We start from the raw sequence: 17,758 nt of genomic DNA on the forward strand, positions 1-17,758 counted from the left end.
TTTCTCTCGAGAGATACAATTTCCTCTATTTGAGAACATCAGTCCTCCCCAGGATGTGGGTATACCTTCACTCTCATTATATGGGTTTCTATCCAATGATATAACCCACTATGGCAAAATGAGCACTCATACACTCCCTAGGAGCCTGTCCTGTGTCAGATTATCCCTTTTAAGCATCTTAAACAGGTAACCTTCCTTATTATATTTTTGAAAAAGTTTTCTCAGCCTTATACTCTCAACCAAATACCTGACTATCTCTTATGTTCATATGTCCCCCCACCCTCTCCCCAATTTCCTGGGCAATATTACCCATCCTCCTACCCCTAGCCTCCCTCAAGCCCACAAAGCCCCACCCAAAGGTAGCCTTATTCCCCCATTTTATTCCTTCCTTGTACAAATACTTACCTCCAGCTTATCATAGATTTCTCCCTCCCATGTAGGTGTCAGCTTACATCCTTCCTCTACCCCCTGATTTCCTGTAAGCCTATCTTCCAGTCTTTAGCTCTCTGAGGCAGCTTGGTTTACTTATTTCATATCATTGAGGTCATGTAGTATTTGTCCTTCAATGCCTGGGTTGCTTCACTTAACATAAGGTTCTCAAGATTCATCCAAATTATCACATGTGTTTGTAGTATATTCGTTCTTAAAGCTGAGTAGTATTCCATTGTATGTATATACCACATTTTATTTATCCATTCATCTGTTGATGGGCATTTGGGTTGATTCCAACTTTTGGCAATAGTGAACAATGCTGCTACGAACATTGGTGTGCATATATCGGTTTGTGTCCTTGTTTTCAGTTCTACTGGGTATATACCCAGCAGTGGAATTGCTGGGTCATATGGCAAATCTATAACTAGTTTTTTGAGAAACTGCCAAACTGTCCTCCAGAATGGCTGGATCCTTCTGCATTCCTAAGAGCAGTGGATGCGTGTTCCTATTCCTCCACATCCTCTCCAGAATTTGTAGTCTTCTGTTTTTTTCTTAGCTGCCAATCTTATGAGAGTAAGATGGTATCTCATTGTAGTTTTGATTTGCTTTTCCCTGATAGCTAGAGATTTGGAGCTTTTTTTTCATGTGCTTTTTAGCCATTTGTATTTCTTCTTTGGAGAAGTGTCTGTTTAAATCTTTTTCCCATTTCTTAAATGGGTTGTTTGTCTTTTAATTTTCGAGATAAAGGAGTTATTTATGTATGCAGGTTATAAGTCTCCTCTCCGATATATGGTTACCAAATATTTTCTCCTATTGTGTAGGCTCTCTTTTAACTTTCTTGACAAACTCCTTTGAGGTGCAGAAGGCTTTAATTTTGAGGAAGTCCCATTTATCTATTTGTTCTTTTGCTGCTCGTGCTTTGGGTGTGAAGTTCATGAAGCCATTTCCTATTACAAGGTCTTGTATATGCTTCCCTACACTGCTTTCCAAAGTCTTTATGGTCTTGGCTCTTATAGTTAGGTCTTTGATCCATCTTGAGTTGATTTCTGTATAAGGTGTGAGATGAGAATCCTCTTTCACTCTGGATATCCAGTTCTCCAGGCACCATTTGTTGAATAGGCCATTCTCTCCCAGTTGAGAGGGTTTGGTGGCTTTATCGAATATTATATGGCTATATATATGAGGATCTAGATCAGAACTCTCAATTCAGTTCCATTGGTCTGTGTGTCTCTCCTTGTGCCAATACCATGCTGTTTTCACTACTGTAGCTTTGTTTTGAAGTCAGGTAGTGTGATTCCTCCAATTTTCTTTTTCTTTTTCAATTTGTCTTTAGTTATTTGGGGCCTCTTTCCTTTCCAAATAAATTTCATAGCTAGTTTTTCTAGTTGCTTAAAGAATGCTGTGTTGATTTTTATTGGGATTGCCTTGAATATGTAGATCAGGTTTGGTAGGATAGACATCTTAATAATATTTAGTCTTCCTATCCATTAACCAGAAATATTCTTCCATTTATTTAGGTTTTCTTTGATTTCCTTGAACAGTGTTGTGTAGTTCTCTGTGTATAAGTTTTTACATCTTTAGTTAAATTTATTCCTAGGTATTTGATTTTTTTATTTACTATTGTAAATGGTATTTGTTTCTTGATTTCCTCCTGAGCTTGCTCATTAATGGTGTACAGAAATGCTACTGATTTTTGCGCACTGATCTTATAACCTGCGACTTTACTAAACTCATTTATGAGTTCCAAAAGTTTTGTTGTAGACCTCTCAAGGTTTTTTATGTAAAGGATCATGTCATCTGCAAATAATGAAATTTTGACTTCTTCCTTTCCAATTTGAATGCCTTTTATATCTGGTTCTTGCCTCAGTGCTCCAGTAAGTACTTTTAAGACAATGTTAAATAGAAGAGGTGAGAGTGGGCATCCTTGTCTTGTTCCTGATCTTAGAGGGAAAGATTTCAGGATTTCACCACTGTAAATGATGTTGGCTGTGGGTTTTTCATATATACTCTTTACCATGTTCAGAAAATTTCCTTGTATTCCAATCTTTTGCAGTGTTTTTATCAAGAAAGGGTGCTGTATTTTGTCAAATGCTTTTTCTGCATCTATAGATATAATCATGTGATTTTTTTCCTTCAATCGGTTTATATGTTGTATTACATTGGTTGGTTTTCTTATGTTGAACCATCCTTGCATACCCGGAATGAATTCCTCTTGGTCATGGTGTATAATTCATTTAATGTGTTGTTGAATATGGTTAGCAAGTATTTTGTTGAGGATTTTTGCATCTAGGTTCATTAGAGAAATTGGTCTGTAATTTTCCTTTCTTGTGGTGTCTTTGTTTGGCTTTGGTACTAAGGTAATGTCATCATAGAATGAGTTAGGTAATGTTCCTTCTGTGTCAATTTTTTGGAAGAGTTTCAGCAAGATTGGCGTTAGTTGTTTTGAAATGTTTTGTAGAATTCAAATGTGAAGCAATCTGGCCCTGGGTGCGGTCACCCCTCGGGCTGAAGTGTGGTTTGCTGGCCTGGCGGGGGAGCGGCCGCAGCAGGCCAAGCCGCTGCCCCATAATAGGGTGGCTGGTCGGATTCACCGCCACCCCTGAAGGGAGCTCGGCATGGGCGCAGAGTGCCCTCGGGTCTCCCCTTCTCGGCAGCCATGCTTCCGCGGCCGCCCCTCCTTCCGGATGGCGCCACACGATGCCTGTGAGGCGGCACCCTTCTTCTTCTTTCTCCCTGCGCAGGCGCAGGGCGGAAAATTCCAGTCTGCCCTTTTCCCCTCCCCCGACAGCAGCAACAGCCAGGTGTGGGCGGAAAAATCCAGTCTGCCCTTTTCCCTCCCCCCGACAGCAGCAACAGCCAGGTATGGGCGGGAAACTCAAGTCTGCCCTCCACCCCAGCAACAGCAGCCACCAATCCCTAAACCCTGCCCCTTCCCCCAGCAACAGCGACAGCCAATCCCTAACCACCACCCCTCCCCGTCCAGCACCTCCCACTGACCTTTCACCGGCAACCAATCAGAGCAGGGTGTGGCTTCGACCAATCAGCCTTCCCCAGCCCCTATAAAACTGTTGCCTCTCCCTCAATAAAGTGGACTTGCATGTTTACCTTGTCTCTGCGGTAGTTCTTCTGCCGTGCGCCCTCCAGTCCTGAGAGCCCCCGACAAGGGCCTGGCCTCCCTTGTCCCCAGTTCGTCGCCTGCTTCTCTGGGCGACCCCTTCGTCGCCGGCTTCGCTGGGCGACCCCGTCAGCCGAACCGCGCAACCCCTGTGAGACCGACCCCTCGTCTGCTGCCGGACTGACCCCTTGTCCCAAGCGGGACCGACCCCTCGTCCTGAGCTGGACCGACCCCTCGTCCGCAGCCAGACCCCACCTCTACCGACCGAGCAAACCATCGCACCTGGGCTCTTCTTAGTTGGGAGGTTTTTAATGACTGATTCTATCTCTTTACTTGTGATTGGTTTGTTGAGATTGTCAATTTCTTCTTTCATCAATATAGGCTGCTTATGTGTTTCTAGGAATTTGTCCATTTCCTCTGAATTGTCATTTTTGTTGGAATATAGTTTTTCAAAGTATCCTCTTATGATTGTCTTTATTTCTGTGGGGTCAGTGGTGATATCTCCTTTCTCATTTCTTATTCTGTGTATTTGCATCTTCTCTCTTTTTTTGTTAGTCTAGCTAAGAATTGTCAATTTTATTGAACTTTTCAAAAAATCAGCTGTTGGTTTTGTTTATCTTTTCAAGTGCTTTCTTATTTTCTATTTCATTTAGCTCTACTCCTATCTTTGTTATTACTTTCTTTCTTCTTCCTGTGGGGTTACTTTTTTGTTTTTTTACTAATTCCTCCAAATGTGCAGTTAGTTCTTCAATTTTTGCTCTTTCTTCTTTTTTGATGAATTTATGGCTATAAATTTCCCTCTCAGTACTGCTTTTGCTGCATCTCATAAGTCTTGGTATGTTATCATTTTCATTAGTTTCAAGGTAGTTATTAATTTCTCTTGAGATTTCCTCTTTGACCAACTGTTTTTCTAAGAGTGTGCTGTTTAATTTCCACATCTTGGTGTGAAATCTCGGCCTCTGGCCCTTGCAGATTTCCAGCTTCACTTGACTGTGGTCAGAGATATTATTTTGTATGATTTTCGATCTTTCTGAATTCATTGAGCCTTTCTTTGTGGCCTACCATATGGTCTATCTTGGAGAATGATCCATGTGCACTTGAGAAAATTGTATATCCTGCTGTATTCGGGTGTAATGATCTGTATATGTCTATTAGGTCCAGCTCCTCTAATATACTGTTCGAAGTTTTTGTTTATTTATTGATTCTCTTTTGAGATGTTCTGTCCAAAGTTGATAGTGGTGTATTAAAGTCTCCTACTATAATTGTAGAGGCATCTATTCTTTTGCTTAGTTTTTCCAGTGTTTGCCTCACATACTTGGAGGCGCCCTTGTTAGGAGCATAAATATTTATGATTGTTCATCTTCTTGAAAGATTATCCCTTTCACTAATATGTAGTATCCATCTTTGTCTCTCACAATTGTTTCACATTTAAAGTCTATTTTGTCTGATATTAATATAGCTACTTCTGCCTTTTTTTGGTTATTGTTTACTTGTAAGATTGTTTTCCAGCCATTCACTTTCAACTTCCTTGAATCCCTGGGTTTAAGATGCAGTATATAGATGGGTCATATTTCCTTATCCAGTCTTCCAGTCTGAATCTTTTGACAGGTGAGTTTAATCCATTGACATTCAGTGTTATTATTTTCAAGGAATTATTTATGTTAGTCATATTTTGTTTGGACTTGTTTTTGTAATATTTAGTTGTTGTTGTTTTTTTCTCCTTTTGTCTTTTTTGTTGCTCTTACACTCTCCTCCCACTCTGCCTCTCCTGTTTTTTTCTTTCTTCCTGCAGAACTCCCTTTAGTATTTCTTGAAGGGCAGGGTTCTTGTTGGCATACTCTTTTAATTTGTTTATCTGTGAATATTTTGAACTCTCCATCATTTTTTATTGCTAGCTTAGCTGGGGAGAGTATTCTTGGTTGGAAATTTTTTTCTTTTAGTACCTTGACTATGTCATACCACTGCAGTCTTGCCTCCATGGTTTCAGATGAGAAATCTGCACTTAATCTTATGGAACCTCCCTTATATGTGATGGTTCTCTTTTTGCTTCCTGCTTTTAGAATTTTCTCTTTGTCCTGAGTATTGGATAATTTGACAAGTATATGTCTTGGGGTAGGCCTGTTGGAATTTATGCTGTTTGGGGTGCGTTGTGCTTCCTGGACATGTACATCCATCTCCCTCAGTAGATTTGGGAAGTTTATACCCATTATTTCCTCCAACATCCTTTCTGTCCCCTTTCCCTTTTCTTCTCATTCTGGGATGCCTATAATACGTATGTTTGTGCGTTTTGCATTTTCATTCAGGTCCCTAAGTCCCAGCTGGATTTTTTCTATCTTTTTAGCTATCAGTTCTACTGTTTGATTTCAGATGAACTGTCTTCCACGTCACTAATTCTCTCCTCTGCCTCTTCTAATCTGCTTCTATTTGCTGAAAGTGTATTTTTTATTTCTTGAACTGTGGCTTGGTGTTCATCACTATCATCTCTGTTATCTTTTTGTGTATGTCTGCAATTTCCTGTCCAAGTGTTTTCTTCATATTGTTTATCTCTTCTTTTATTTCATTAAGTTGGTCTCTAATATATTTTTGAGATCTTTAATTATTTGTCCGATGTTCTGCTCCTCTTCCTGGTTTTTAGTTTGTTCATTGGATTCAGCCATGTTTTCCTGATTATTGGTTTGGTTTGTAGTTTTTTGTTGCTGTCTGGTCATCATTTTATCTTGATGGGTTTAATCAGTTCCTAAGCTTATCTAGTCTTGGGGATTAATTAGTTGTCCATGTGTGTTATGTCTTCTCTGTCACTTTGTTCTTCTTACTCTATTTTCTTGTTGCTGGCTAAGTTCACTCTGCAGATGGGCAGTCTCCTCCTTCCACTCTCCCAAAGATGTTGCAGGATGCTCTTCTGGTCTCCTGGAGCCCCCAAACAGGTGCTTCAGCTGGCTCCAGAGAGCTCTGGTTGTTTACTAAGTGCCCTGTAGCAGGAGCTGACTCTAGGAGTTCCTTACTCCACCGCCATCTTGCTGGTTCTCCCTCAATTGGTTTTTGACAAACCTACCAAGTTCACCTTAATGGGACAAAACAGTCTCTTCAACAATGGTGCTGGGAGAACTGGATATCCATAACCAAAAGAATGAAAGAGGACCCTTTCCTCACTTCCTTTATATGAATCAACTCAAGGGAAGTGAATATGGCTCAAGTGATAGAGCTTCCAGCTACCATATGGGAGGAGCTGGGTTTGATCCCTGGGGCCTCCTGTGAAAAAGAAGAAGAGAAAGTGTGCCCACACAGCAAGCCCACACTGTGTGCCAGAGCCTGCATGAGTGCCCGCACGAGTGCCCCCACGGTGAGCCAGTGTCCCATGCAAGTGAATCATGCAGCAAGATGATGAGGCATCAAAAAGAGAGACAAGGGAAGAGTCAAGGTGAAGAACAGCAGAAACCAGTACCTGAGGTGGCACAATTGACAGGGAACCTCTCCACATCACAGGTCTCCAGGATCAAATCCCAGTGAATCCTAGAGGAGAGAAAATGAGAAGAGAAAAAAATACAGACAGAAACAAAACAAAAGATAATACAAAAAAACCAGCAGGGTGGGAGAAGGGGAAGAGGAGAAAATAAATAAATAAATCTTGAAAAAAAAATAAAGAATCAACTCAAAATGGATCAAAGACCTAAGTAATAAAAGCCAGGACCATAAAACTACTAGAAGAAAATGTACAGGAACATCTTCAAGACTTGTAGTAAGTGTCAGTTTCTTGGACCTTACACCCAAAGCATGTACAACAAATGGAAAAACAGATAAACCAGACCTCCTCAAAATTAAGCACTTTTGCTCCTGACAGGACTTTGTGAAAAGGGTGAAAAGGTAGCTGACTCAATTAGAGAATATATTTGGAAATCACATGTCTGATAAGGGCTTAATATCCAGTAAATAGAAAGAATGTTACAACTAAACAAAAGACAAAGACCCAATTTAAAAAATGGGTAAAAGTCTTGAATAGACATTTGTCCAAAAAAGAAATACAAATGGCAAAAAAGTACATGAAGAAAAGCTCAACACCACTAATGATTAGGGAAGTGCAAATCAAAACTACAATGAGATATCATTTCACACCTACTAGAATGACCACTATTAAAAGGACAGAACTACAAGTGTTGGAGAGGATGTGGAGAGATAGGAACATTTATTCACTCTTGGTGGGAATGCAGAATGGTACAGTCAATGTGGAGGAATGTTTGGCATTTTCTAAAAAAGTTTAATATAGACTTGCCACGTGACCCTGCAGTACCACTACTGGGTATATAGCCAGAAGAACTGAGAGCAGTGACACAGACAGACATCTGTACACCAAAGCTCACAGAGGCATTATTCATGATAGCCAAAAGCTGGAAACAACCCAGGTACCCATCAACCAAGGAATGAATACACAAACTGTGGTGTATACACACGATAATGGAATATTGTGCAGCTATAAGAAGAAATGAAGTTGTAAAGCATATGACAATATGGATAAGCAAAGCAAGTCATGCACAAAAGAACAAATACTGTATGATTGTGTTACTGTGAACCAAATATATTGTGCAATGTATTGTATGATTCAACAAAAAATTTATATGTATCCAGTACATTTAACTGAGAAATGTATGTTTTTATTCAACTGTATTTTCTTTTTCTTTTTAAATTATTTTCTGTATCTTCAATTATTAAATGTACAAAATAAAGTTTTTAAAAAATTATATAAAATTCCTAAAAATGTATAAAGGTCCTCACTGTCCATAATATGTCTGGTACTAATCTGCTTGATCTAAAACAACAGTATAATGTTATTGGTTATAATTTCAGTTATTCTTCTAAAAAATTACATGCACAAAACAACCAAATTTCATTGTCAGTTACATTGTTTCATTCTAAAGTTTCCCTGAAAGCCCTAACAAACAGCTACAGATCAAAACTTCATCATCAAACCACTACAGTAAAAATAATAAAAGGTCAACTAACCCCAAGATAACCTTGGCCCAACGAGCTGGGTTAAAAGTTTTAAATAGAATCCATGATTTAGTAAAAAAAAAACTATTAAAATTTACACTAACAGTAAATATACATTTAAAGTTATTCATGATTTTAAAAGGTTATGAAAACAACAATAACTCCTGATCTCATCGGAAACCCCAATAAAAATGATAAACAAATATCTAAACTATTAAAACATTACTATTAACTTTAAAAAAAGCTGCAATAAAAACAGAGGCTCACATTCATAAAACTGAACCAAAACATCAAGGATCATTATGCAAAACTAACAGCTCAAGAATTTGAATCTCTGGACTGACAATGTGATAGCCAGGTCCTGAGCCTCCACAGACTCCAGCACGTACAATCTGATCTATTGGACTTACCACACTCAGCTAAGATGGAGTTGAAGAAGGACAACCACCACACCATGGAGCCTAGAGTGATTACAACTGAAAATGGGAGGATTGCATCCAGCATCCATGTGGAATCTGAGCCTCCTCTTGACATAGAGGTGCAATGGACACAATCAATCCAATGTCCACATAGAAGAGGTGGCATTGGATTGGGAAAAGTGGACATGGTGGATGATGGGTATGGGGAAAGGCAGGAAGAGACGAGAGGTGGAGGCATCTTTGGGACATGGAGCTGCCCTGGATGGTGCTTCAGAGGTAATCACCGGACATTGTAAATCCTCACAGGGCCCACTGGATGGAATGGAGGAGAGTATGGGCCATGATGTGGACCACTGACTATGAGGTGCAGAGGTACCCAAAGATGTACTTACCAAATCCAATGGATGTGTCATGATGATGGGAACGAGTGTTGTTGGGGGGGGGGGGAGAGGGGGGGTGGGGGGGGGCTGAATGGGACCTCACATATATATTTTTAATGTAATATTATTACAAAGTCAATAAAAAAAAATAAAAAGAGAGAAAATATGTTCACAAAGAAAAAAAAATAAAAAGACATAATACACACACACACACACACAAAAAAGAACAGATTGTAAGGACAACAGAAATTTCTGCCTTAAATAAGTCACACTCCAATATTATACAGGTTTAATAAAATACCCCCAACAGGTATCAGAGGCTTTTTGCTGATCCACCACCACACAATCACATCCCGTACACACGACCCAGTATTCTGAGGGAAAAAACAAACAAACATAAAGACAAGACCAATCTTGGGAAGCAGACGTGGTTCAAGGCACTAGGCGCCTCCCTCCCACATGGGAGGTCCCAGGTTTGGTTCCCGACGTCTCCTAAAAAAAGATGATGAACACACAAAGAACAGACACAGAGAGCAGACAGCGAGCACAAAAGGAAAAAAAAAAAAAAAAAAAAGAAGAACCTGAAGTACATATCTCACCAACTGTATCTGACACAAAACTAAAATTAACCAAAATAACCCAAAAGTTGACAACAGCATCTGATGTAGACAACTTCTCCCCAAGACCACGAAACAAAAGCCCATTGACCTAACCTTCCTTATTTAATCCTTACACTTGTGCTTTCATCTGTTTTTATAATTTTGTTGTTACTCTTTTGTTACCTTTTTCACAGGCTTATCTGCCATTCTTTCTCCAATTGTCAAAACAAAACTCCTAGTCAAAATAATACTACTTTTAGCCATCCAAAATAAAAGTTAGAGCATCCCCTGGCTTGTCACTCAAAGGTGTCTAACACTGCCAATCTAACAGACTGCTAGGTTTACCAACACAGAAATGATAAGGATGAGCCAACACAAACTGATCAATGGGCAAAAATAAGAGGCAGATGGGTTTCCATACGGGTTTGGCATCCTATTAAAAATCAGGTTAACCATTCTACAAACAGATATAAATTTGTACACATTGGAAGCCTTTAATTAAAACATTAGACCAGTCGTTCGCTACTGAGAACTTTGTGACTAAAGACTTTCTTCCCTCCTCCCCTCCCATCCCCATTACCCGTTGTCTGCTATGTCCATTCGCTGTGTGTTCTTCTGTGCCTGTATTCTCATTAGGTGGCTCCGGGAACCGATCCTGGCACTTTCCGGAGTGAGAGAGAGGTGATTTCTCTCTTGTGCCACCTCAGCTCCCTGTTCTGCTATGTCTTCTTGTTTTCTCTCCTTGCTGTGTCATCTTGCTGCATTAGCTGTCCATGTCAGCTGGCACTCCTGCATGGGACGGCTTTCTTGTGCAGGATGGCATTCCCCACACAGGGCAGGGTGACATTCCTGCATGAGCTGGCACTCTGCGTGGGCCAGCTTGCTGTGTGGGCCAGCTCGGGCATCGAACCCTGGACCTCCTACATGGTAGATGGGAGCCCAATTAGTTGAGCCACATCCATTTCCCTAAAGACCTTTTCTTATGAATGAAAAACTTAAATAGGACAAGACCAAAATTGGGATGTATTCCAGACTGATTAAATAACCAAACAGTCTGGTTTGATTCATATGATAAATATTGGACCCCCATGTACAATAAAGCAACATCCAAAATAAAGTCTAATAATAAAATTTTTCTAAACCTAGCATAAAAAAATAACTAAAACTAGATATTGGTAATGACAAAAATTGCACTGGTGTATAAAATGCCTCTATTGTCTATTTCCTTATATGTTACAAATAAAATTAGTATAAAATGGTTTGATCAATATTCAGGTTATGTTGGAAACTAAAACTCAACAAACATAATTTAAAATAATATACATAAATTGTTACATCAGTTACATATAAATGTCTTTTGCTCATTTGGACTCCCTCTTAAACAAAATGACAGTGTATAGTTACAACTGTAAAAATGTGTTTTCGTCATCTATAACAAATAAAGCAAATTTGTACCATACCAATGCAAGAAAAAAAATGACAGTGTGCTGATGCTAATATGACCCAGACTTTTTTAAAAAGTAGACTTTCAAGGTGGGTTTCTAGAGCTATATATGCTTTTAAGTCTGTTTTGTCTGATATTAGTATAGCTAACCCTGTTCTTTTCTTTTTAAGATTTCTTTCTCTTCCCTTTCTCCCACCCCAAGTTCTCTGCTCTCTGTGTTCATTCACTGTGTGTACTCCTGTGTCCACTTGCATTCTCATCAGGGGCACCAGGAATCCGTGTCTCTTTTTGTTGCATCATCTTGCTGCATCAGCTCTCCATGTGTGCGATGCCACGCCTGGGCAGGCTATGCTTTTTTTGCACAGGGCAGCTCTCCTTGCGGGACGTGCTCCTTGTGTGGGGGGCTCCCCTACACCGAGGTGCCACCGCATGGCACAGCACTCCTTGCGTGCGGCAGCACTGCGCGTGGGCCAGCTCACCACATGGACCAGGAGACCCTGGGTTTGAACCCTGGACCTCCCATATGGTAAGCAGACGCTCTATCAGTTGAACTAAATCCACTTCCCTGTCTAATTTTGGGAGGCACCAGGAACTGAACCTGGGACCTCCCATATGAGAGGGAGGTGCCATTGGCTTGAGCCACCTCTGCTCCCACTTGTGTTTCTTCATTGTGCCATCTTGTTCAGTCAGCTCACTGTCGTGCTCATCTTCTTTAGCAGGCATGGGGAAGTGAACTTGGGGCCTCCCACGTGGTAGGCAGGTGCCCTACTGCTTGGGCCATATCTACCTCCTTCAGTCTATACCAATTGTATTTGTACTAATCCTTGTTACCCTAAAGACAAATGGTTGCTATTAAAATAGCTAAACAGAGAAAATGAAATAAAAATGGGGCTGTCTCTGGTAGACAAAAACTAAAATAATAAATATACTTGCTTATGCCTCAGAGAGGGTCTTAACCAAAATCCACTCAACCAAATAAATAACCCCACTCCAAGAGTCTTAGCCACCAAGCACACATCGCTACAATTTAAACACACACACTAAACCACTGAAAAATAAACCTCCTGATTGAGTCCACTGCAACTACTGGTGGTGATGGAATAGTTTGGTCACGTTTCCAAATTGCCCAAAGGGGGGCTGTTAAAAAGAAAACAGGGTTGGAGCAGCCCCCTTTCTGAAAAACGGCAGGAACTTTTCTAAGATGAAAACCGATCAGGGACAGAACTTCCTAAGAGATCGGAGCAGTCCTAACAAGTTACAATGATTACAACATTAAATGATTAGCTGGTCTCGGTCTAGTGAGGATCGCCTATTAAAATGGGACAAATACACTGTCCTAAGCAAAGTATATCTGCTCTGCTTTGTACGGCCCGTCCATACAATAAAAAACGTACATGCCAACTAATTATTCAAAGGTCCCACTTAAAAATCCCCTAATTGCCTTTATTAGCCAATGTACAGCAGCCCGTTTAAGACCCTTTCCTGACGTCTCCCGTTTGAGAGCTCCCTGCTCCAACAGTTTCTTTTAATAACCCCTGGTAGCTGTATATTCTGACACTTCTTGCCTTCAGGAAGGGCGGGGTTCTGGCGGAGAGGTGATGGGTGAAGGGCGGAGAAACGCTGACGTCCAAGGTCACCCCTGGCTCACCTCTGACTCGGTTTCCCCACAGATGACATCTCTCTGTCGCAGGTCCATGAACTTCAAGACTCTGGCCTTCCTTCTAATGGGCCTGAGCTTCGTGGCACTGCACCAGTGGCTCCTTCACGCCCAGAGGCCCCAGCGGGCGGCGACGTGGGACGGCCCCACCCCTGCGCCTACTTCTGCTCCTGCTCCTGCTCCTGCCGAGGGGCGGCCCTCGGCGCTCGAGCCCGCGCCCCCGTGCGTGGCCAACGCCTCGGCGAACAGCACGCCCGCCTTCGAGCAGCTGCCCGCCCGCATCCAGGACTTCCTGCGCTACCGCCACTGCCGCCACTTCCCCCTGCTCTGGGACGCGCCGGCCAAGTGCGCGCGCCGCCAGGCCGTCTCCCTGCTCCTGGCCATCAAATCGTACCCCGCCAACTACGAGCGGCGCGACGTCATCCGCCGCACGTGGGGGCGCGAGCGCAGCTTCCGGGGGCGGCCCGTGCGCCGCCTCTTCCTGCTGGGCGCGCCTGCGCCCGAGGACGCCGCGCGCGCCGAGCAGCTGGCGGCGCTGGTGCGCCTGGAGGCGCGCGAGCACGGCGACGTGCTGCAGTGGGCCTTCGCAGACACCTTCCTCAACCTGACGCTCAAGCACGTGCACCTGCTCCACTGGCTGGCGGCGCGCTGCCCGCAGGCGCGCTTCCTGCTCAGCGGCGACGACGACGTCTTCGTGCACACCTCCAACGTGCTCGACTTCCTGGACACGCAGCTGCCCGATCGCCACCTCTTCGCCGGGCAGCTCATGCAAGGCTCCGTGGCCATTCGCGACAGCCAGAGCAAATACTTCGTGCCGCCGCAGCTCTTCCCGGGCCAGGCCTACCCGGTGTACTGCAGCGGCGGCGGCTTCCTCCTGTCCAGGTACACGGCGCGGGTGCTGCGCGCGGCCGCCCGCCACACGCCCCTCTTCCCCATAGACGACGCCTACATGGGCATGTGCCTGCAGCGCGTGGGCCTGGCGCCCAGCGGCCACGAGGGCATCCGGCCCTTCGGTGTGCAGCTGCCCGGTGCCCAGGGGCCCTCCTTCCACCCCTGCATATACCGCGAGCTGCTGCTCGTGCACCGCTTCGTGCCCTACGAGATGATGCTCATGTGGAAGGCGCTGCACGACCCCGGGCTGCGTTGTGGCCGCGGGTACTGGGTCTCCTGAAGCAGGATGGGTGCTCTGGGAGGGCGAGTGGCCTCAGCCTCTGGGCCTCCACGCGCGATATTTCCCCCACTGAGAATGGCTCCTTTTCCTGCTCTATCCTCCCTAGCTCAGTGGATCTGAAACCTCGCAACACGTGCAATCACCTGGTATCAAAATTAGATAGCTAGACCATTCTTACAGAAATATTGTGGATCTTGAAGAGACTTGGCTATCTCCTTTTTTATTAGCAGAGTTGTAGATTTACAGAACAATCACCCAAAAAACACAGGATTCCCATGTACTATCCTATTAATAACATCTTTCATTGGTGCAGAACTTCTGTTTCAAGTGATGATAGCCCATTTTTATAATTGCACTATTAACTATAATCCATGGTTTAAGGATTCACTGAGTACTCCCGTGGATTTAAAAAAATATATACTCTATTACCATATATACAGTCTAACATTTCCCCTTTTAAGCACATTTAGACATATATGTCACTGCCTAAGGTGCCAGTCTCCACTGGACTGTGAGCTCCTCAGAGGTATAGGATGGCCTCGTACATCCTATGGCAGAGTGATGCTTGAGTGTGGCAATGGTGCAAGGGAGCTGTGAGGGTCAGCACAAATGCCAGCTGTCGTTTCTTCTGCAAGTGAGTTGAGCTGGAGCTGGGCTGACACTTGGCAGATCCGTCTCCCTCCCAGGAGTCTGTCTACTCGGGGACCTAAAAAGCCACACACTTAGTGCTCAGGGTCTCTGGCAGCCTTCCTCCTACTCCCTTTCATCCCCCAGCCTGCACTAGGCCTGTGTGTTGGTGTCCTATGGCTGCTGTAACAAATCATCACAAACCTGGTGGCTTACTCTGCCGTGGTTCTGGAAGCCGGAGGTCTGCAATCAAGGTGTCGCAGGGCCGTGCTCCCCCCAGCATGTTAGGGGAGGGTCCTTCCTTGCCTCTTCCAGCTCCTGGCGGCGGCCCTGGGCATTCCCTGGTTGTAGCTGCATCACTCCAGCCTCTGCTTCTGCCCTCCCATGGCCTTCTCCTCTGTGTGTCTTCTCTCCTTTTATAAAAACACTTGTCATGGGGTTTTGGGCCTGTCCTAATCCAGGATGATCACCTCTAAAGATCCTTAATTACATCTTTTACCAAATAAGGTTGCATTCACAGGTTCCAGGGCACATATCTTTTGGGGGGGCCCCCATTCAACCCACTCCACCTTCGAGCTGTCAACCACCCCACTGTGCAAAGCAGGAAGCCGCGGCTCAGGGCACGACTATCTGGGGTCATGTGCTCCTCCCAGGCAGTACAGCAGCTGCTCCCGGCCACGCCCTGACCGAAGCTCACGCCTGGCCCAGCCCGGCCAGCCCTCTCTCCCAGGGGCAAAGGCGAGCTCCCTGCCAGGGTCCCAGCCTGAGGGTCAGCCCTGGATAGCCAAGCTGGGGGGTCAGCCCTGGGAAAACTGCAGGGCGATGCCTGGGGAACCGGGGGAGGGCTGTTTGGAAAGCCACTGGAGTTCAATATGCGATTGTTTAAGGGGCTATACTGGGGGACATGTGCGGGGCTGGGGTGCGTTCAGTACCTCTGAAGGGCAGTGATTGGGGAGCATTTGGAGGCGCTGGCGGCTTCGTGGTGAGCCATGTCCAGGAGGCTTGGGGGTCAGCGCTGGGGGCTGTGCCGTCAGCACCGCAGCCCTGACCTCCGGGAACCGGCGCTCTTCTCGGCAAAGTGGGATGATCAAGGAAAGCGCTTCAGGGCAAGGCTGCGCCATCACGTTCCAACTGTGGGCGTCGGGCAAGGAGGAAGAAGGAGCCTGGCAGGGAGTCTGCACACCGGCTCAGGTCCAGGACGAAGTCCAGACTGCTCCGGCCGTGGCACTACGGGCTGGAGCCCCGGCCGCTGCTCGCCTCCCCACCCAGGCCCTCCGAGCCTGCGCACTGCCGGCCTCCGTCCAGGAGGGGCCAGGTGCAGCACCCCGCTCTGTCGGGCTCCCGCCTACCTCTCCCTCTTCGCACGAGCTCCGATTCCTGCACCTGAAGTGTCCTGGCACGTCCACGGCCGTCCCCGCCGAGCCTCCCTCAGCCAGGCCGCCTGCGGGGGTGGGGGGCTGCCGGCCGTCCAGCAGAACGTGCTCCCCGGCCCCCAGGCACCTACCTAGTCCATGTTTCTCAGGCCCCTGGCGGGCGGGCGTGGCCCCATGACCACAGGGCTTGGACTCCAGCCCCGTGAGGACCGCTTCTGGACCCCGGCTCCTGGGCCTGGGACCAGGCTCTGTACCTCGGGGATGAGGACGACCCCGGGGCCTGAGCCAGGCTTCCCCTTGAGCACTCCTGACATTGGGCAGGACACTTCCTTGCTGTGGGAGGCTGCCCTGGGCACTGCGGGATCCTAGCCCCAATCCCAGCCTCTGCCTGCAGGTGCCAGTGGTACCCCCGAGTCATGGCAACCAAGCACGTCTCCAGACACCCCTGGGGGTGTCCTAGAGGGTGGCAGAGAAACGAGAGCTTCTGAGTTACTGGCTGCCCCGGGGTCCTCTGACTGGGAAAACAAAATAAACTGTTAAGTTATTGCACTCTCTGGATTTTGGTTGGTTTTCTTTGTTGCAGCCTCAGTGCTTTAGATGTGGACGAATGAGTGGGTGAGAGCCCCTCTGTGGGGTGCTGCTCTGTCTCCTGTAGGCACTCTGCTAGTCTCCTATTGCTGCCCTAACAAATCACCACAGACACAGTGACTTAACACAGCACAGACCTATTCTCGTCCAGTTCTAGAGGCCAGAAGTCCAAAGCAGGTCTCACTGGGCTAGGATCAAGCTGTCAGCAGCGCTGCCTTCCTCCTGGAGGCTCCAGGGGAGAAGCCGCTTCCCTGCCTTATCCAGCTTCCAGAGGCTGCCGCACTCTTTAGCTGGGGCCTCTCTTCCGCTTTCAAAACCAGCAATGGGAGCTGATGTGGCTCAAGCAGTTGAGCTCCTGCCTCCCACATGGGAGGTCCTGGGTTCAGTTCCTGTTCTCCTAAAGAAAATTAGCAAACAACAAGTAAACAACAAGCAAACAGATAATGACGCCAACTCAGGGGAGCCGATGTGGCTCAGTGGTGGAGTGCCGGCCTCCCACGTGCAAGGTCCTGGTTCAGTCCCTGGTCCTAATCTCAAAAACCAAAAAAAAAAACGGCAGTCACATCCCTCTGAATTCCCCTTCAGTTGTCACGTCTCTTCCCCTGCCTCTGACCCCCCTGCCTCCCTCTTTACTTTTAAGGACCCTTGTGATTACGTCGGGCCCACCTGGGTGATCCAGGATGTCCTCTCTCAAGGTCAGCTGGGCTAGCAGCCTTAACTTCCCTTTCCCACGAAACCTGCCGTGTTCACAGGCTCCGGGGACTGGGGCACGGCCTCTTGGGGGAGCATTATTCTGCCTACCACAGTGCCCGACAAATACGTGTTGAACAACTGAGCAACCATTGCCCTGCTTCCTCCACAACTCTTATTCTAGACAACTGAGGGTCGCTCATCCTGGACCCCCCATAATGAGAGCAACAGCCATTTTCCAAGTGCTTAGGACAGACAAGGAAGCAGGGACGCTGAGGCC

The 17,758-nt window shown here is 45.7% G+C and overlaps 1 protein-coding gene across 2 annotated transcripts in view; it reads left to right on the plus strand.

The window, feature by feature from the left end:
- Window positions 1–16,746, plus strand: part of B3GNT6 (UDP-GlcNAc:betaGal beta-1,3-N-acetylglucosaminyltransferase 6) — an 89,077-nt gene extending 72,331 nt beyond the window's left edge. For both annotated transcript variants that reach the window (XM_058306019.1, XM_058306018.1), the window contains one exon: window positions 13,043–16,746. In XM_058306019.1, coding sequence (XP_058162002.1) covers window positions 13,043–14,200 — 1,158 coding nt within the window. In that variant the 3' untranslated portion in view covers window positions 14,201–16,746. The remainder of the gene's footprint in view (window positions 1–13,042) is intronic.
- The last annotated feature ends 1,012 nt before the right edge of the window (window positions 16,747–17,758 follow it).

This window comes from Dasypus novemcinctus, chromosome 10, assembly GCF_030445035.2.
Source record: "Dasypus novemcinctus isolate mDasNov1 chromosome 10, mDasNov1.1.hap2, whole genome shotgun sequence".
NCBI lineage: Eukaryota > Metazoa > Chordata > Mammalia > Cingulata > Dasypodidae > Dasypus > Dasypus novemcinctus.